Source organism: Emydura macquarii, unplaced genomic scaffold, assembly GCF_026122565.2.
Source record: "Emydura macquarii macquarii isolate MOO-44397 ecotype Brisbane River unplaced genomic scaffold, CSIRO-AGI_Emac_v2 contig_1119, whole genome shotgun sequence".
In the NCBI taxonomy this organism is placed as follows: domain Eukaryota; kingdom Metazoa; phylum Chordata; order Testudines; family Chelidae; genus Emydura; species Emydura macquarii.
The window spans coordinates 10,897,786-10,919,702 of NW_027131256.1; the positions used below are offsets into that span (position 1 = coordinate 10,897,786).

Sequence of the window (21,917 nt, forward strand, 5' to 3'; positions counted from 1 at the left end):
TGAGCCAGCCAGAGTAGAGGAGCAGCCCTCCCTCCCCCCGAGGGAGCAGCAACCCCCCCCCGAGGGAGCAGCAGCCCCGAGCTCCACTCCAGCTGGAGTGGAGGAGCAGCTCCCCACACACTGGCCGGAGAGGAGCAGCCCCAGGCCAGTGGGGGCCTGTAGCAGCCCTGGCCAACCCACCAGAGCCCACCTCCATTACCCTCAGTCCATAAGGCAGTGGAAGAGGCAGGGCCACATGGGGCATGCAGTGGCAGCTGCGCCAGGAAAGGCTTAGCTTCTCACTCAGGTAAGAGTAATTTATCATTAGTATGGAATTCAGTTTTATCGTTTTTATCATTTTATGTGTTTATAGGGTTTGTGTGTGTTTATGGCCGGTGAGGGGGCAAGGCGAGGTGGGGGGGCATGTTTTACCTGGTGTTAACTAGTGGGGCTTTCACTCAAAATGGTTGAGAACCACATGCTACTGTATGCTTAGACAGAGCCTGCTTCTTAGAGCATGTTTGCTGACAAACCACAGAAGAATGTGTTACTGAGCTTTCACCAGGGCGGTACAATCCCACATCATCCCAAACTCAAGCCAGGGCCTAACAGGCAGGTTTGAATCCAGAGCAAGGACTTCATATAACAATAAAGGACTAAATCCTGGTGACATTACGTGCATATGTATTCTAGTGATCTGAACACAGGAATGGGAGCCAAAAGCTACTACGCTCTAAACTTGCGTCTGATACTGATTCCCATCTGTAGCCTTGGGCTTAAATTTATCTCTCTGCTTAAATTTCACCCATCTGTAAAATGGGGACAATAATACTAAAATGATTTTACAAGGATTCTTCAGTCAATGGGCCCAATCCAGCATTCCTATCACACTCAAACTGAACTTAAATGCGCTAGGAAGTGAGAATGAGGCTCTATGTTTATGAAGTGTTCTGAAAATTAAAAGGGCCAAGTGTCCTATGGCTGCCTTGTCAAAATAAATCTAAGATTTTTACTAAGTCCATGTGTTATCCTCTTTATATATTGGTGTTTTTAACATTTCTCTGACCTGGGGAACTCCTGGCTTAAATGTAAAGGCAATCATTTTCAGAATATATTAAATAAGCTCCTGTATTTCTGTTTCTATGGAAATTTGCTTTTTCAGATTTCCAAGAGCTGGTTCCTTAAAGATGTTTTTCACATGCCTCAAATCCCAATGTACGGTGAGCATGGTGGTTTAAGTCTATTCACACCTGGTACTAATTAATGAAATAAATCACGCCCACTCCACAGTCTACTCTATTTTATGGACATGTGGAATTTTTATTTCTGTGAAATAAAAAAAGTGACATTATTTAAACATCTGGAAAACAAGTACAAGAAGTCATCTCTGAAAACAAGTTCTTCTTCAGGAATATATATTAGAAATATGTTCCAAAAGACTTCTTCCAAATCTTTTGTATTTCTTTTTCTAAATCCTTCTCAACTTAGAAACCATACAGATAATTTTAAATATTTGTACTCACAGAAAAAAAACATTCTGAAATTTTAGGGAATATCTTTACTGATCTAAAACTACTAAAGAAAAATTCTGCCTTCCCTATCCCCCACACACAGCTCAGAAAAAGCTAACAACTGGGCTAATAGCTTTTGTGTTTAGTGAATTGCCGGCTCAGAAATATTCTGAAAACGATCATAATTGTGCTTGCACTTGTATGTGAATACTAAGCTAGGGCTGGATAAAGTTAAGCTTCTTTATAACCATATAAACATAATATTAACATTGACTCAGCCTGGTTAGTTCTTCTATAGCTCTGTATTTGTAACATTGCCCTTTGGCCTCTAAGTCTCCAGCAGTGTACAGGGCAGAGACTATGGCTGTGTGTGTATGACACATTGATTGTTGATTTTATTACAGTGCTATGGAAGAACACAGAATACAAGGGGCCTGCAAATCTAACTTACAGACTGTAACCTACAGTGTGCAGAAACTACAGACTCTAGCATACAATGCTCCATCTTTAACTAACTAAAGGCTATGTAGATGAAAATGGATCATTGATTGCTGGAAACTGCTGTCTCCAAGGGCTAAATCTCTAGATTCAGAATGAGGGAGGCTGCAGACCACATGGTCTGCAGTTGCACTTATGAGTGGCATTTTATCTGCCTGAGTACACTGTATACACAGTGGCAAAGAGTAGTCACATTGGCATAAATTCCAGGAGAGAGGAGGCTTTGCAGTTTAAGTGGAGCACACAGATTATATCCAGCTCAACAAGTTCAGCATTGTAAGATTTAAGTTAACATTCAGAAAAGTATAGCCTTAGCAGTATCTGATTTTCGAAACACACAGAAGATACCTGTATAAAGGAAGGAAAAAGAGCCTGACAGAGTGCAGCAAATGGAGAAAACCCGAGACCTGGTACTGAGGAGAGAATATAATTTGAAAACGTATGAAGAACTGATCAGTATGATTCCATACTGTAAATACCTCATTTTGTGGTACAAATTTAAGTCATGTCACACAGTGCTTCTTTTCATACCTGGCTGCAAGATGATGTAAGGCAGAGAAAATGACAAACCTGGATACCTTGAGCAATATGGGTCACACAGTAACATTAATGATGGATACTAGCAGAAATTAGAATTGGTAGCTAGCTATTCAACCAATGATTCAATGAAGTAGTATGATGCATATCTGTATGTATGTAAGTAGTATGCATTTGATGAAACTAAACAGCTCAGTTTAAAAATGAAGAGGAACCATAGTTTAATTACTTTTGTAATAAAAATTCACGATTTTCTGATGTTTCATTGATTTTGGTTAGAAGGAAAGTTTCACCAGACTCTGTATATTAATCATAGTAAACGAATTCTGTTTTTCATTCATTTTATATTTTTTTTGATGAGAGACTTGGTTTTTTTCACTTGAATACAGATATCAAACATGAAAAAAAAAAAAAACACAAGTTACCTTGTTTGATTCTTGTAATAGGGACTAGTTTTGTAGAATCTCGTGATATGAGCTATAAAGATAAAATAATATAAGCATTAGGATCTGTGCCATAATAATAATTAATTTTTTCTTTGTAATGAAAATATAAAGCTTCAATCCAGTGCTTCTTTTGTCCCAAGTTAACAGCGGACATGGCTCCAGCCCCCATCACTGAAAGTTACACTTCGTTTTTGTTGGCAAGAACTGTTATAAAGCATTTTGATCCCCTTTCATTTGGCTCCAGCCAGTTGTTTTGCTCCATAAATACAGAATATTTTACTGTTAAGGAACCCTCTAATCTCTGTTCTCTTTGAGAGGAATCTCTCCAGCTTATACTGTGAACTTCTAAAGAAACAGAGAGACTTGACAACGGAGACATGCAAAGAAATTACAATGAAACCTCCAAAACAACAACAATCACCCATTTATATATATTGTTACTAACTCAGACCAAGCTTACTGAAAGGCTCACAAACCACTCTCATAAACCAGGACTATTTTATGGTTTTTAAATGCAAATCAGGTGCTCACTTCTCATCTAATGTAAAGTATGGATGTAACAGGCATTTGATGTGGGTTACTGTCTGTGGGTTTTACCAATGATGTCAACTTAATTTAGACAACTGATTTCTCAGGGCGAGAGGTCAGCCATAAGAGGGGGTCCAGACTGAAAGGAATTTAAATGCTTTTGTTATTTATATTACAAATATTTGAACTTTTTTTGTCCTACTCTTGTCTTTGATCCAGAATTGTTTCCATTCACATACTAATCCTTTACAGACCTTTGAGCACCATGGAAATAAGAATCTTCAGCACGTGAACTGGCCCTGCATTTCTCAGAAGGGAAAAAATAGCAGATCTCCATGGACAGAAATAAGCCCTGACCATCCTTTGGCTCATACAGGTACCAGAGCCAACATTTCAACAGTACAATGACTGGAAAGGGACCAGGCAGAAGTACTGCCAGAAATACTAACTGTAGCTATAAAATATAATCCTCTTTCAATGAAGTCTGAGTTTAAAGACGGAACAGAACTCAACATACTGTGGCAAACAGCCAGCTTCCCCCCAGTTGGTCCCACGCTTCTGCCCCTTGTAGTGGGCCAGGGAGTCAACAGTCACCCCGTCTCCCCAGGAGGTACCTTGCTAGGGCTCCTCCTGCCAGCTGGGGCCAAGGGTTTCTCCCTCTCTGCTTCTCGGGCTGCAGAGAAGCACCGTCTCCTAGCCCGGGGGAAGCTTCTTCTCCAGCTGCCACAAGCCTTCTGGCAGCTTCCTTCTCATGTGCTTACCCCCCTCCCTTTAGGGAAGGCAGGATTTAAGTACACCTAGACTAGCCCTTCATTGGGTCCAGGTATCTCTAATTGCCCTGCAATCATTTCTCCTCTGCTTGCAGGAAAAAGGGCTTTTGGCATTCTTGGGCTTACATACTGGCCCTGGTATGCCCTTTTGAGGCCCTCTGGCCTGACTTTATCACAATACAAATACCTCTTTTGGCTACACATATAGCCCATAAAGTCCTGCTTCTAAATGAATAGGGATCAATTAATGTTACTGGTTTATTCTGTACTTTATAATATCACTCACCTAATCTATTTCATACAAAAGAACATTTTAGGTAAAAAAAAATTATTCATTTAAAAAAAATACGTTTTCATCTGGGTCAAATTTTTGTGAGATCATTTGAGATCTCATTATGCATCACGTTTTTCTTCTCCAGATTTTTGATCAACCTTTGCTATCAAATTCAGGCCATCAAAATGTTATTTAAAAATAAACTGTATTGCACTGTAGAGAAAACAAATCTAATTAAAGCTAGTTGCAGAGTTTTATCTGCTGATTTTAATTACAGAAACATAATGTGCTCTTTCCCTTTAAAAAAAAGCAAAACAATTTAAAAAAACCAACAATTGAATAGCTTCCTGACTGAACAATATCAAGAAAAACTATTAGTAGAAATGGCAGTAGTAAATATGCATATTATTGTATAGTTTAGTGTATAGGATATATAGTATGGTATAGCATCCTACTTACTGCAAATGTTTTAAAGTATTTTTCTTTAGCACAAACCATGTTTGGGAATAGTTCAGTTTAAGCAGTAGATATAGGGCCAGACTCAACTAGCATTTATGCATTTTTGTCCGTTTATGCTGATGGTGACCTTAGTTTGTGGATAAATCCATCGAAGGACAAAGTTGCAGCAGGGCACCGTGGCTGCAACTTCGCCCATATACCACGGAACACAGAATCCCTCAAAATGGGTATAGCTGATTGGAAAGGGGCAGTGGCCAGAATTACTGAGAATGCTGATTCAAAGTGTTACTTGACTGTGTTGAGCCTCCCTCCTGTTACACAGGTTCAGCTAGTACAATGAGGAGTGTGATTTATACCGCCACTCTACCAAGTTTTCTAAATCAGGCCCAGAGCTGGGATGAAAACCTGCCTAATCAATTCAATGTAAAAGTATTTGCATAATCTCTGGAAGAAAAAGAATAATGATTCCTTTGGCCTTATTTATTACTTCTTTACAAAAATGGCCTGAGCCTTTCCTCTCTCTGCAACAAATTCTCTTTGTGCTTCAGGGTAGTGTGTTGCTCTCACTGTGCATAATAAACCAAAGATCGAATCAGATTATATGCCCCAATAGAAAACAAGTATCAAATATCATTGCTAAAAGTAATATTAACCTTTATTGTCATGACTGACTTCATATTTACATTCTTAATATCAACATACTTTGGCTGTGCAGATTGAATCTGTAGAATACATGTCTTTAGGTATGATGGTGAAAAGATTAAAGGGAACACCAGAGTTCACAGATTAGGAGCAATACAGAGGACCTTTAATTGATAAGAAGATAAGACCGACCATATTGGGTCAGATCAATGTTCCATCTAGCCCAGTTTCCTGTCTTCCAACAGTGGCCAATACCAGGTGCTTCAGAGGGAATGAACAGAATAGGTAATTATGAAGTGATCCATCCCGTCAGCCATTCCAAGCCTCTGGCAAACAGCAATCCCTGCCTATCCTGCTAAAAGCCATTGATGGACCTATCTTCCATGCACTTATCTCATTTTTTTTTTATCCCTGTTAATAGTCTTGGCCTTCTCAACATCTTCTGGCAAGGAGTTCCACAGGCTGACTGTGCATTATTTGAAGAAATACTTCCTTTTGTTAGTTATAAACCTGCTGCCTATTAATTTCATTTGGTGATCCTAGTTCTTGTGTTATGAGAAGGAATAAATAAAATTTCCTTATTTATTTTCTCCACACCAATCATGATTTTATAGACCTCTGTCATATTCCTCATATCATACCATATCATAGTCATCTCTTTTCCAAGTTGAAAAGTCCCACTCTTAATTTCTCCTTATATGGAAGCTTTTCCATGCCCCTAATCATTTTTGTTGCCCTTTTCTGTGCCTTTTTCAATTCTGATACATCTTTTTTGAGATGGGGCGACCAGATCTGCACTCAGTATGCAAGATATGGGCATGCAAGTCATGGGAGGCGATAGTACCGCTCTACTCGGCGCTGGTTAGGCCTCAGCTGGAGTACTGTGTCCAATTTTGGTCACCAATGTATAGAAAGGATATAGAGAAACCAGAAAGGATCCACAGGTGTGCAACAAAGATGATCAAAGGGATGGAATGCAAGCCACATAAGCAAAGGCTGAAGGATCTGGGTATGTTTAGTTTGGAAAAGAGGAGATTAAGGGGGGTGGAAATATGATAGTGGTCTTCAAATACTTGAAAAGCTGCCATAAAAAAGATGGAGAAAAGTTGTTCTCTTTTGCCATAGAGGGCAGGACAAGAGGCAATGGGTTCAAACTACAGCATAGTAGAATTAGATTAAATCTCAGGAAAAACTTCCTAACTGTAAGAACAGTAGGACAATGGAACAGACTGTCAAAGTCAAGGTTGTGGAAGCTCATTCACTGGAGGTTTTCAAAAGGAGGCTAGATAGTCATCTGTCTTGGATAGTTTAGATACAACATAACCTGTGCATCTTGGCAGGGGATTGGACTAGATGACCCTTGTGGTCCCTTCTAACCCTATGATTCTGTGATTCTACAGGAACTCTCTGGGCCCATGAGTGTACCTTTCACTGGAGCAGTATGTATGACTTTACCAGTATGATTGACAATCTCAGGGTTATTTTGAATCTATTGCAGTTTCTGGAATCTCAAATATTAACTGTGACAAGCAGAAAAAAGTACTATATTTGGTTAACCAGGAGACCACAATGGTTCCATTTAGATGACCATCCAATATAATTTATATTATGCTTCCTAAACATCCTCTCCCTGTACATCATCCTCACAGATTATCTCAGTGTCCAGAAGACAGTCAATAGATGGAAAATTTGACAGAGGCTAGAGCAGTAGCGTCAGTCATCACATTCCCAGGCCAACCAACTGCAACATACAGAATTTAAAATACCATGGCATGGCTGCTAATGAGTAAATCTTTTTAACCTTCTCCTCCACAATGATGTGAATAAAGGACAGCTGAGTCCAGCTGCTGTTACTGTGAAACAGACTTGTATATTCCTATAATTTCTTGTTTTTCATTGAATGACTAGAATTACTAGAATGACTGTGACCATGAGTCTAGGTGCCCACAAAAGAAGATAAATGATGTGCCATCTCTGGTTGATTTTTAACTGGCGTTCACTGATATGCCAGTCTCTAATCAAGTCAAAATTGGGGCTTCATAGTGTTAGGCACTGTACCATATACATATGATATCAAGCATGTAAAAGTACTGGTCTTTAGCTGAAAAATTTGATAACTTTTATTCTTTTAATTTTGAACCCAAAGATAGCTGCCAGAAGCATATTTTAAAGAATTAGAAATACATTTTAAAAATGAAACGAGGATCCAAACCTGTGCTAGATTAGGTAGCATTTTTTGTAGTGAGGGCATTTATTTACTGGAAAATGGGCTGAGACTATCATACTCATTTTAGACAGGCCACCAAACAGCAATCACCCAGTAACAACTTTGATTCAGCACCCACCTGGGTTGGATTCAAGGAGAAGGCTACATCATAGTCATTGGTGAGGAACTCAAACCATTTTCTTTGCTTAATGCTCAGTATTTTCCCATTACTAAGGAGCAAGGTTTACCACAAGCACATTGCTACCTAACATCTGGTCTTTCAGATGCTCACTTGATAAAGTATCTCTAGAGCTGATAGTTACATAACTTTAGAACCTGCTTCTTCTGATATCTGGATCCGATTTTCATTTAGTCAGACCGCCCATTAAGAACTTTGCTTCCTGAATTATCAGGGCTAAAATCCTGATGGGCAGTGACATAATTCCAGCATTACTTTAAATCAAATCTATTGTTGTTCCTTTTTCATTACCACTGACATGAGTAATCTTCCTCTGCGGAGTGGTAACATGTCTGGTCCTCACAAGCCAACTTCCCAATGGAGGGGAAATCAGTGACATGAAGTCTGGGTGTACTCTAAGTGTAACTTGTTTATTTCACAGATTTCAGGACTGTTTTCTCAGATGTTCACACAGCATGCAGACAAAAAGCTGCGGTTACTGACAAACATCAATTCCCAGTTCTCAAATAGCAACTCTGCTCATGAACTGAATCTAGTCGGAGACCAAGAGGGAGCCAACTCTCCTGCTGCTTGTACATCCCCTCTTTAAGGATATATATGTGAATCTAAGATAGCAAACCTTTATTTTGAGTTGTCAAATAGAGCTGTCAAATATTGATGTACCTTTTACTTTAGGCATTTCTAAAGGCACTTTTCACCATAGTATTTAAGTAATATCTACTATTTATATACAGCTTTACATTATCAAACCACTTTACAAACATTAACTAAATGAAACACACACCTGTGAATGAGGCAAGTATTATTATCCTCATTTTCCAGACAGAGAAAATAAAAGAGAGTTTAGGCACTCAGATACTATAGTGATGGAAACATTTATAAGAATGTAGATAGATAGATAAGAAATAAATAAAAGTGACTTGCTCAAGGTTATACAAAAAGTCAGTGATGCTGCCACTGTCAGAAGCCAGGTCTCTTGATTTGTAGTCATATATATAATGCACCTCTCACCTGTTTTTATCCAAGGTATAAAAGAGTTTATATAGCAGTACAGCTTTTAGCAGCTGCTATTTACTTCTTTCTGGCATTCCTATATCCCAAAGCCACATATAGTTAAAATATATTTAAAAAATGTGAGACATTGGGACATTATTGCTTTCCTTACGGCAGTACTGAATTCGATCAGACTGGACAAGCCTTAAGAAAATAGTCATGTTTTCCATTGGAGACAAACAAGTGATTGAAGCTAAAAGCCCTTCCCTGTTGGACAGAGAATCTAGAGGGACTCCACCTTGCAGCTTGACATTATATAACTTCTGGATTTTAATCAGCCTAGAAGAGGATGTTATTTTTCTACAGTGTTCTCCCTCTGTCCCCTATCCTCTGCCCCATTCCCTGCCCCTTCTTTATAAAGGGGGAAAGGAATGGCTGTCCATAGGATTATTTATTTATTTAATTTATTTTCTTCCTCACCCAGCCCCAAAACTTAGTCAAACTTGCCAGGTAAACCTGCCAAAAGAAACAAAAACTGTTTTGATGCAATGCTGTCGAAAGGGTAGAATGACAGTATACAATGACAGCATCTCTATACATGAGATGCAATAATAAAGCCTTTGAAAGGCACCCATTTACAGAGAAGAATCAGAACCTCTCCAATATGAGATATTGCATCTGAACAAAATAAAAACAACGTTTGACCTAGCTCATTGCCAATCTGGCTTTGTAGAAATTGTGTGGTTGCGTCACTAAAATGTACCCCACCTAATGAGTACTATGAATGTTTCTTCTTGGAAACTGAAGTAACAATGTAAATTTGGAAGTGATGTAGTTGATAGTTGATCACCATCCTTGTTTTGTTTTCGTACCACTACTCTGGGAATGATGGGGTGTGCGCATGAGTATGAACATCAGATTAATTATTTTCATTACAAATCAATAGCATGTCTCACAGCAGGGTGGCCAGTATCTAAGCCCCAGGAAGCTGACAAAAAGAAGGCTCATTGGCTCCGATCCTCCCCTATGTTCATGCATCGCAAAACATCTGGAAAGCCAGCTTAATCAGCCATCTCAGAATTTCCCTTGCATAAAATGAATCACTGGGTGGCCCAGAGCCAGCATAATGGGCCCAAGATCTAAGAGTAGAGGGCTTGGGTCAGGGGAAAGAAGGAATGACCAGAATTTACCTTCACTCTATTTATCCCCAGATGCTTCCAGTTATTACTTTAGATTAGTTTTGAGGCTAGGGGTCTCACCACGCTCAGCTTAGGTAATGTAGTGGTGGTCCACCCCTCAACACACCATCCTGAGCTGCACCAAGGGCAGCTCTGACATATTCAAAGATCTGGCCTACTAGCTTTAGATTAGTGTCCCAAAACTTAAACTCCAGTGATTACCAGGCACCCTCATAATGCAAGTTGCTATAGTTAAACTGCCTGCTTTCCTAAATTAATGGTCTAACTCTTCCTCCAAGGAGGAAAGGGAATGGCTAAGTAAGGAGCTGATTCCAGAAGGATTTACCGGTCACATGGTAAATGGATAGCATGTACTTGTAAACCACCCTTCTAGTATGGTTTTATATCAGAGGGTGACAAAACAATTTGAAGTATTTGAAGTTACACAAAGAAATAATTTAGGACCTATAACCTCTTCCCTTTTCTGATAAAAACATAGATTACAGAGACAGAAGAGACCTGTGAGGTTAAGCCGTATGTATTATTCTCTACGGTATTCAATCAGGTGCTCTATATAGTGTCTTTTTAAATGACTGAGGTAATGGGGCCATCCACTGTGTTTCTTGGGAGGTTACTATTCCATTGTCTAATATGTTTGCATTGACAGAACACTTTTTTGGTCCATAAAACAGTGACAGCTAAAAGTGTGACATTCTCTGCTGAGAAATAAAGAAAAACTCCATTAAAAGCATTTGTAAATGGGACATCACAGAATATCATAGAAGACAGGCTATTGTTCAACTGTCATGACGGGCAATGCTCACTTGCCACTGTTTTAAAGGTAGTACAGCAGATTTAATTACAAATATCCTTCTTTCCTTCGCATCACCACCACATGAAAAGTCCAACAAAATGTAGGTAGGCTTTACAGGTCAGCAAACCCAGGCACTGTAGAACCAAGGGGAAAGCAAGTTCCAAAGTCTAGAACTCACATACCGAACCTAGCAGCTCTGTCCCTTTTAAATCAGGGTGCTGTAAACCTCAGCTGTCAATGCACACATACAAACATACATTTCAATACAGTTTTTGAATTCTAGATGTCAAGTTTTGATTAAGAGGCTTTAATGATTTTCTAGTATTACAAACCTGCTGCCACATTCTCCTCATCCCATTTATGGCACCCAAGGAAGAAGTAAAACCTGACATTACAAAACTAAGGCTGACACTGAGAAGAATACATTCTTTTTGCATACCTGTGTTTTGATATTAGGTATGAGCTTGTAGGTATTCTGGAGCTGTCCGTTTCCTTTGTTTTTATCTGATTGAACAGGAAAGAAATAAACACATGGAACTATTATTCATATTCTTCAAGACAAAGCAAAACAATAATTTACGTTTTTTCCAAATTATTTTTCAATGGCTATGTGGCTAGCAAGAATTTTGCCTTTTATCAACCTGCCATAACTTATTTCACTCTTTCCCCAACTGTGTTTTAAAATTCATCTTGAAAAATCTCTTCTTCCCATATTGTTAATGAGGAAAGCAAGGTGTTCTTTTAATTATATTTGAGCAGGGGCGAGGGCAGGTAAGGCACAAAAGAGAGGGGAGGAGGGAAAAGGGGAGGTAAGCTATTGGAGTTTGTTGTTATTAAATATTTTAAGTATTATTTATTGGTTGCTGGCTGACACTGTTCTGCTGCTGTAATTACAGAGGAGAAATAATTCCTTTTCCTTAGGATCTCAGGTCAGATTTTTAATGGTATTTAGGCACCTATTGGGATTTTCAAAAGCATCCAGATGCTTAAATCCCATTGGAATCAGTGAGTGTTAGGCTCTGAGATGCTTTTAATAATCCCAGTAGGCACCTAAATCCCTTTAAAAATTTGGCCCTTAGAATCCAAGTCTCCATTTTGCCAAACAGTAACTACTGCCCATATCTTCACTCCCATGCATAGTCCCTATGAAGCTAATGGGCCTACACTGAGAGTAAAAGTGACATGGGAAAATGTGTGTTTTCAGAATTGGACCCCAAAAAGGCAAACAATAGAAAACAATGTCAAACATGTAAAAAATATATAAATTAGGCCTAATCCGCAGAGATGCTGAGCTTCTTTAACTCAAGGTCAATCTGAGTGCGCAGCACCTCTCAAAGTCAGGTCCATTATTGGTTAGGGCCTTGATTCTGCATTTCCAAAGTCAATAGAAGTTTTGCCATTGACTTCAGTGGACACAGGATTGGACAGTAATAATTTGAATTCAGACCAAGTTTATGTATTCTCCAGTAAGGGCAGAAAGAACGTATAGCAAAAGCTATAGTGTACTATTTAGGTTGAGGTTTACTGCAATGTTTTTCTGTGCATACACACACCATTAGATGCCACAGAGCAGCTGATGTGAAGATGTTACTCAACTTGCGCAGTAACCGGAGCTTTTTGAGAGGTGAGTCCCTATGTGTATTCTACTTCTGGTGCACATGCACCCCACACACCTTTGATCAGAGATTTTTCAGTAACAGTGCCCGTTTAGCCCTATGCATCCTCATGCCCTGTATCATGATATATAGAGCTGCATGGGTAAACTTCCCTCAATTCCTTCTCTACCAGAAAGTCCTGCGGAGGAACTCTGAAGCAGAGAGGAAGGAGGGCTCTGCAAATTTCAGAGACTGGACATCTTTGAGTAATGTCATAAAAGTAGACTGGCATCTTGCAGAATGATTTAACAGTCTAGAAGGAGGCTGAATGTTGACAAGCTCGTAACACTAGATGATACACTAAGAGATGCACCCCAAGAATCTTTGGGGAGAGATTGTGGATCCTTTGGATCTGTCCACAATTGAAACAGTCAGGGAGACTTGTTGAATTGTTTGGTTGTGTCCAGACAGAAGGCTAACACCTTCCTGATGCTGAAGGTATGGAACACAGCTTCCTGCCTAGTCTGATGTGGTTTCATTAAAAAAAAATGGAAGATGACTTGTTTGATTAATATGAAATTCAGAAAACAGATAAGGTAGAAACTTAGGATGTTGTCATGATGAAACTTTTTCCTTGAAAAACATTGCCAAGGGGGTGATCTACCCTTAAAACCCCCAGTTCTTCAACCCTTTGGGAAGAAGTGATGGCCTCCAAGAAAGCTATTTTCATGGAAAGGTGAAGCAATGAACATGTAGCTGAAGGGCCAAAGGAGGTATTATAAGCCAATTAAGGATGAAGTTCAAGAACCATATCAGGGCAGGTTCCCTAATCTGCAGGAAAAGATTAATCTGTGCTTTGAGTTACCTTGATGTTTTGGGGTGAGCAAAAATTGAAGAACCTTCCATAGATGAGTGAAAGGCTGTTGTAGCCACCAAGGGAATCTTGAAGGAACTCATAATAAGACCTGATCTTTTAAATTCCATCAGTTGGTCCAGGTCAGTGGAAAGAGGAGAGAGAACAGGAGAAAAGTGTTGACAGGTACACCAATGGTGAAATCTCTTCCACTTCTGAAGGTAAGTACTTTGTGTAGATGCTTTCCTGCTGTAGAACAGTATCTACTGTACTTTCAGTCGAACAGGAAATCTCTACCCCTGAGGATCATCTAACAGCCACACTTGGAATCACGTAACTTCCAGTTTGAGATGAAGTCTCTGACCAGCATCCAGAGCAACAGGCAGCAACTGATCAGAAGTCTCAGCGGTGGACAAGAAGTGAGTTGAATCAGGTAAGGATATCAATGTGTCTCAACCAAGGCAGTGCAAATAAAATGACCTGGTCCTTGCCTTACTTGATCTCGTTCAGTACCCTCAAGAGCAACGGTGTTGGTGGGTATGCATAACGAAGGCCCTTAGCTCATGAAATAAGGAAGGCCTGTCCTAGTAACTGAGGATAGAATCCTCCTCTTAAACAATATTTTTCTCTTTTTGTTGACGGCAAAGAAATCCATTTCTAGAACCCAACAGGCTAGAAATATGCTGTTGAAGACTTGTGAGGCTAACTCCCATTCGTATTTCTGGGAGAAGTGCCCGTTGACGTTGTCAGCTATGATGTTCTGTATACCCAGGAGTAAGAAGATGAGATGACTATTTGGTTGGCTATGCTCCAATTCCAGAGCTTTATTGCTTTGGCACAAAGCAAGGGAGAGTGCGCCCTGCCCTGACTATTAATGCAGAACATGCAGACCACATTGTCAAGGTCGTGACCTTGACAGACTTGGATCTGATCAGTGGAAGGAAATGAGGGCAAGCATCTCAATTCCAGAAGATTCATGTGAAGATGATGCTCTCGGGAAGTTATTTGCCCTAGAAGGTGTGTAACCCTAGATGTGCTCTCCAGCTCAAGAGGGATGCATCTGATGTTAAAACAATAATAGAAGGAGGTTGAATGAAAGGAACTCCCTCACAGACTTTAGAGGGGTCCTTCCAACAATAATCCAGAACCTGACAGGAAACAGACACCTGCTTGTGTCTGCATGTTCAGTATATAAACTGTCCTTAGTCACCCCTGGAAGCACTCGAAATGTAACATGGCACGTTGGATTATAAAGATACAAGCTGATATATGTCCTAATAGTTTGAGACAATTTCTTGCTGTGGTTTGAGGACTGACCTGAACCAATGAAACTTGATTTTTTTAGGTTCACAAACCTGTCCACGGTAAGGCTTGTCTATCGCAGCATTCAGAGAAGCCCCTTTGAAATCTATCCATTGTCCTGAGGTCAGCAGGCACACTTGATGCTCTGCCTCATACTGAAAGCAGTTGAGAAGGAACTGAGGGTGCTTTGCCCGTACAATTCTATGTATCCTCGGTATGAGGCACTAGAATGTGTAGAGCACATGCATGGGAGAAATAGGCACTGCTACTCAAAATCTCCAGTCAAAGGCACACAGGGGAACAGGTACACCTGAAATGGTGTGCCCACAGGGACACTACTTGAAGAAGAACAGTCACTTATGCTAATTAATAAACTAATTTGAAACTAGCACTTGAAATTTCTGCACACACTGACCAATCCACTGATCAGAGGTTCCCCCAACCCACCAATATACAAGCGCTGCTCTCCCGTGCCCCTGCTCCATTTGAAAACCAAAGCACAGGTAATAACGTTCATTCATAAACCTTGTTAAAAGATAGAAACACTAATATTTATGTTACAATCAAGGTCTTTATTGGAAGCTGAAGGGTTTTTTATTGGTTTTTTGGTTTGTAACTTGTCAGCCTTCCACGCAAATGGCCCGCCTCTTGTTATAAAATTCTCAAATCAGCCTGCAGGTAGATCTAATTGAGTATAACTGGTCTAGTGTACAGGGCACTTGACCAGTAGACCTGGGTTCTATTCCCAGCTCCACCCCTGCCCTGCTGGATGACCTTGAGAAAGTTTCTTCCTATTTCTATGCCTCTGTTTCCCCCCCATATTCTTTCTCAGTCTTGTCTATTGAGAATGTAAGGCCTTTGAAACAGAGAGTGCCTCTCATTCTGTGCTTGTACAGCACCTAAAATAATGGGGACCCAATCTCAGCTGGAACCTCCATGCATTACTGTAATACAAATAAAAAATAATGTCCAGCGTAGCACAGGGGATCACTGAGATATCTGCTCACAAAAAGCCTGATAAAGAACGAAAATGTTCTCTCAGTGCCTCATAAAATGTGTCATATCCAGGAATTAAAAACTGTACATGCAATTTTATCTATACGGAGACAGTGTTCCCAGGTGACATGCCTCATTTTCATTGAAAACTCAATAGCCAATCTAAACCATGGTCCAAATATTTCTGCAGAAATTGTACTTCTTTTGGACACTATATGCATTGTATTTGTTTTTCTTCCCCCTGCCTTCCCAAGCAACTTATTTCACAGACTTCAGTCTTTTTCTGTGAGAAACTGGATCCAGAATAGCTCCTTCAGTTTTTGATAGTCAGATGAAACACACCATTTAGTTTTTTGTTTGTTTTGTTTAGTTTTTCTTTAGGGTATCGGAAATCTCACCATAGGTGAATGGAATGTGTGAGTTTTTTTATGTAGTTTACTTTCTTCCTTTTGATCCCATTTTCTTCCTTGGACTGGATTTTACTAGATCTTTTCTAATGTACTATAAGCTCCAAAGCACTGCATTTTTATTAGAACTTTCTTCTTCCAAAAAACATCATCTCACATGTATTAAATGTTCACTCAACTTACATTTGGACCATTACCTATTGAAATTGCTTGAGGGGAATCTGATTCCTGATTTCAAACGCATTGACAAAAATAACCTATGGTCATAATTATTAATAAACTTTACTTAAAAAAATATTGGTCACTTGCCATTCCTTTTCCACCATCCTGCTGAACTGTGAATTGAAAACTGGATTTGGTTGATTAACTCTTTTCTCTCTCCAAAGAGTTATCTACTCCATAAAGTTTTGTTTATATAATTCTCAACTCAGCACATCACTGAGAAGTTTCCGAAATGACGGATTTCTTGCTATTTGGGGTTCTAGACTGCAGAGAGCAATGGCAATGACAACTCCCCCAACATTCAGCTGCTGTAGAGGAGTCCAGAGAACACGTTAGGATTTCTTTTCCTAAAAATCAAGTCAAATACAACTATTGATAGGAAAACACCCTCACTTCACCTCAAAATCAGTCTCTGCAAACAAGTGCAAACTGCTGTCTTTCCCTGCAAATGGGCAGCGACTATAAAAGGAAGCTGCCCAAACATCATTCACATATGTGCTATGTACAGAATAGCAAATTAAATAAATAGTATTGGCAAGCGAATCTCAGCACTACAGACAGTGTAACATGCAGTCTTTAGAGATGCTGGGGACAGATACTGATCACACTGAATTTCCACTTGCTTTATGGTGCTCAATCATCTGCAGGATTTGTCCCCTAGCCCCTTTCTTTCATTAATAAAGATCCCAATGTGTTTGGGGATCCCTGGAAATTCAGTAGAAGCAGCCATGTGGGAATTCCCCTGACATAAGTGGTTCCCAGGGTGATGCAGAGTCAGGAAAAAGGTCCTCCAGTGCTCCCCCTCACAGCCCACGCTGTAGGGATGGGGCTATGATAGGCTGAAGTAAATTAGAAGAGTTTCTGGGGCTGCTCTAAATTATGCTGAGAGTCAGTACGGTTCCCCTCTGGGGGCCTTTTAAGCGGTGAAAAGCCACACCACAGTTACTCCTCTCCCCCGTCCTGTGCCATGCCAAGCTTGGCCACAGTTTGAAATTGGGGCCGAATGTTTTTCTGAATCTCATCCAAGAAGTTGCCTGGAAATCTGAATAAATAAGCTCTTTTATAAAACTTTCTATTACTCCTAGATTTCCAGTTGAAATAGAAATACTGACTACATATTTGCATGAGTGTTCACGACACTCTCTCTCTACACAAACATTACTTTGATCAGAAATTCACTTATATAAATGTTTGTGGAAAGTGAATTAAAAGGGGCAGTGAATGCCTCCAAAGCAAACCTGGGGTTTTTATTCCAACAAATGTTTGCAAAAAAAAACTTTTTTTTTTCCCCTGCAGAATCTGACTTGCTCTCTTTTCCAGTGTAAAATGATATCTTGTGCATATAATCAGCTGTGCAATTACTCATTAACGAGGATTCATTCCAATAAAGAGAAAATCTATTTCAAAACTTACAAGACAGACAATCAGCTTTACTCAGGTGTGCCTTTTGTTGGTAACTTTCATAGTCCAGTGAAATAAGATTCAGGATAAGATGCCTAGGTTGCTGGTTCAAATCCTGCCTAGGTCAACAGTCATTACTATTTGACAGTTGTTTGCTATAAAACAGGCATAACACCAACTCCCTACTTTACAGTGGGTATTGTAAAGATAAATTAGTTAATGTTTGTGAGGCTGACACATTACAGTGATGAGAGCCATTGAAAAGCCATGAAGAAATTATAAAACCTCTGTGTTCAGAGTTTGAATAGTATGCAGTAAGTCATGTTGCCACAAATCAAATGAAGGGGATCAAAAGAAATATTGAACTGCTGCCCCCATCCATACTGTGCACTGAATTTGGCAGGGGTCCTATGGGGGAAAGCAGTAGGCTAGATTCCACAGGATGCTATAACCCTTTTATGCTGGTTGAGAGTCATAAGAGACTCAAAAGGGGCATTCAACCCTGGGGGAGCATCCCTAGGTTAGAGTAGTACAGAGCTGCTTCAATAGTAGAGCTGTTTGGGAATTTTTTGACTGAGTGCTTTTTCATCAGAAAATTCGCTGTCTCTATGAAACTCTGACTAAAGACAAGTCTGAGAAATCCAGAAAAAGAGCATGAGTGCACAGGCATAGCAATTGCAAAGTCTTTTGACTTGGCCAAATGAGAGTAAATTTTCATCAGAGCACTGAAATGATGTTTCAGTGAAGGGAGGGCTACTTGTGTGTCAGAATTCAACTTTACCATCACTACTACTATTTGTACTGCAAGAGAGCCGAGCAGCTCCAGTCACAGACCAGAACCCCACTGTGCTAGGTACTGTACAACCGCAGAACAGAATCCCTGCCCAACTTACTACCAATCTGAAACCAATAAGTATAAAGAGGTATGAAAATATTCAGACTAGGAGCCTGCTCCTGACTCCAGCTGAAACAAATAATGAAAGTCCCATTAACGGTGCATGGAGGAAGGCTGGTTCCAGCCTACAGTGAAGATGTACACAAGCCATACTTGAAATGTACCCAGCCCCATCACTGTTCCAGTTCTGCTGACTTGCAACACATTCTTCTGTTGTTTGTAACTTGAAGGGAAAATTGTTTCAATAGGCAGATGACAGCTTTTTAAGAAGCATTTTGAGTTTTATGGATTCCTGAAAAAATATGCTAATAGACAGAGGGCTAGAATTCATTCATATGACTGACTACCCAACATGCCAACACACTAGTCTAAAATAGACTACTTAAAAGGAATAAAAGAAAGTTTGCTGACAAATTATGTATTTGTAAGTTCAAGAGAATGCTGCTAAGTTCTTACCAGATAGGATGGTTTTGTGATTGAAAATCTTGCTCCATATCCCATCATCTGTGTTGTCTTTCACTCCAAATTCATATAGCATGTTGGGCTTCAGATTGTCCACCACTGTCTCCGTAGCTGGACAAAGTTGAAAACCCCATTTCTTGTTTTTATCCTTTTCCCGGTAGCGAACTGTATAAAATCTGTTAAACAAAAATGAAAGAACTTTTCTTCACAATGAGGAAACCAATTCAAATGAATATTTTTTAAAAGACTATTTTCCACTCTTTCAGATATCTATATAATTTGGGATGAGAGAAGGTTTTGCTTGTGGGTGTCTAGAGAAAGTGGTATGAATTTTCTTCCACAGTACCTGAAGATTTTCTATACAAATGGCCAGTTCTCTCGTTCTTTCTGTCTCCTTCATCTCACCAAAGCCGCATAAAGATGCTGGGAAAGCCACTGTATCTCCCCAGCTTGGGTACAGCCCAGTTTCTATGTAAGCACACTCCAGCTCCCAGCAGAGGGGGTGCATTGGCGGGGGTGTGGAAGTGAGTGTAGCTGGAGTGTTAATACGCCTCTCAGCTATTCTCCTCTTGTGGACAAGCCTCTTTGTTGGCCATAGCCAGCAGGCTTACTTTATACAGCCCCTATAGTGCTCTCTAAAGTATGCCAGAATCAGGGCCTCTGTAATCAGGAAGCCACAACCAACTCCTCACAATCCCTCTACCCATACAACAGGATGCTGAGGAGCAGAGAATCTGGCCCTACCTATTTCTAAGAAAGAAAGTATAGTTAATTAAATATTATTTTGGGCTTACATATCTTTCATTCCAAGGATCTCAGAGAGCTTCATCGTAAAGCTCAATATTATTGCACACACTTTACAAACGGAGTAATTGAGGCAGTTAAGACTTCTGCAGTCTAAAAATTAGTACGCAGGAGAGAAGTAAAGGGGAACTTTGAAATTAAAAACATATTCCAGTAGGATTTGCCTGATTCATCCCCTGCCCAATCCACCATCCTGAAAAATGATGATGGTGATGTTAATGAGCATGAGTCATGGTAATATAAACTATCAAAAATATGGCACAAAACCCCCATGGCTTGCCATAGCTTCTCATGTTTAATATACACACTGTGCTATTGCCAAGGTATGTGGGGGAATGCAAAGATATTTGGCAGCATTTTAAGTGAACCATTGCTGAAACTTGTTAGACATACCATAAATAAATAAATAAGTTTAATTTCCTCATCTGTCTAACATTTTCATCAAGAGGAAAAGCATACATTGTGTTCAGTGGTAGTTTTCTTCACTTGAAAAAGGACTTCAGAAGGAACTTAAGGACATGATAAAAAAACAAACAAAAAAACATTTTTTCCCTACATGACAAAGAATCACTCAGAAACCACTAAAAGCAAAAAAAGGACTGATCTGATTTTTGGATTTGATTAAGGAAGTTTGATCCATACATTGTGTATGAAGAAAGGTGGGCGATCACAGGAAGAAAGGAACCTTAGGAAAACAATATTAATGGGTCTTTAATCTACTGCAAAGGTATAAAGTAATTATAGCCAAGTTAACTTGGATTCATGGGCCTAACATAACACAGCCAACGCATGAGCCCACCCACCCCAATGTTATAGCAGAGTGGTTGTAACTAGAATTATTGTGAAAGGTAGGTGCTGAACCTAGGGAATGTTCTATTTCATTACTAAAATATACCCAAAGGCAAGTTGCAATTCACAGCAGTTTCCTTCACAACTTCAAGGAACTGGATTGACTTTTTCTCTGTGTTAATATTGCAGAGTGTTAATATTTTTTCAACAGATTTAAACAGGCATGGTAATTTAGGTCTACTGACAGCATGTCATAATGAAGACCTTTGAAAACCACCTGCTAGTTTCCTGTCTGCTGTATGGCAAATTGTAGGCTGGATTCACGACAGGTGTGAGAGTTAGACATACTTCACTGACAAATTTAGCTACTAAAATGTACAAGATCATGACTGCTTGTGGATTAGATGCTAGACACTTTTTGTTAGGGAAGAGGGGAAATCCCAGATTCTCAAATTCAAATACTTAAATTCTCTTAAATTCCTCCTGCACTCTCACGTGGATACAATATTATTCACTTCCTCCTGTAAGCTGTTTTGCAGTGTTGCCATGTGATATTCAAACTTTGTGACATACATTCCATCCCAGAAATAGCTGCAACTCAGTGCTTGGCAACACTATCCAAAACTCACCACTTGGCTACGATTTTGGCACAGAAATGTTTAGTGAATTTCATAGTGGAGGTATGGGGGGAAAAAAAGAAAAATCACTGGGGATGAGAGTTAGAAGGCGAGCACTAACCTTCCTGAGCAGGGGTGTGTGTGACTTTGCTCTTATACAGATTAGCCATGTGCTTCTCACTTCAGGGCATTCCACAGGAATTCCTCAGTGGCCCAAATAAGTCTGTGAAATCTTGGAAATGATGGGGGGAGGAAGAAGGCGGAGGAATGGAAAGTGAGCCCACCCCACATTCACATCTCTTGTCCCATGAGGTTGGGCCCGGCTCCCCACTCCAGCCATTGTGACCTAGCACCATTCAGGTTTGGCATGTCCGCCCTGACAGAGAGGTGAATAATGCCAAACCTGAGTGGTGCTAGGTCCCAACACTCGCAGTGAAGAGCTGAGTCCCGTCTCATGGGACGAGAGATGTCACCATGGGGTGATTGCTGGATGGGCTCGCTCTGCAAACCATGCCCCAGTCAGTGTCAAGATTTCACCGA

The 21,917-nt window shown here is 39.9% G+C and overlaps 1 protein-coding gene across 1 annotated transcript in view; it reads right to left on the minus strand.

Moving 5' to 3' along the window:
• ABI3BP (ABI family member 3 binding protein) overlaps nt 1–21,917 on the minus strand; it is a 252,722-nt gene that overhangs the window by 150,809 nt on the left and 79,996 nt on the right. Inside the window, exons 5-7 of the mRNA XM_067546154.1 lie at nt 19,162–19,343; nt 11,474–11,538; nt 2,951–3,002 (exon numbers count right to left, since the gene is read on the minus strand). Of these exons, the coding sequence (XP_067402255.1) occupies nt 2,951–3,002; nt 11,474–11,538; nt 19,162–19,343 (299 nt within the window). The remainder of the gene's footprint in view (nt 1–2,950; nt 3,003–11,473; nt 11,539–19,161; nt 19,344–21,917) is intronic.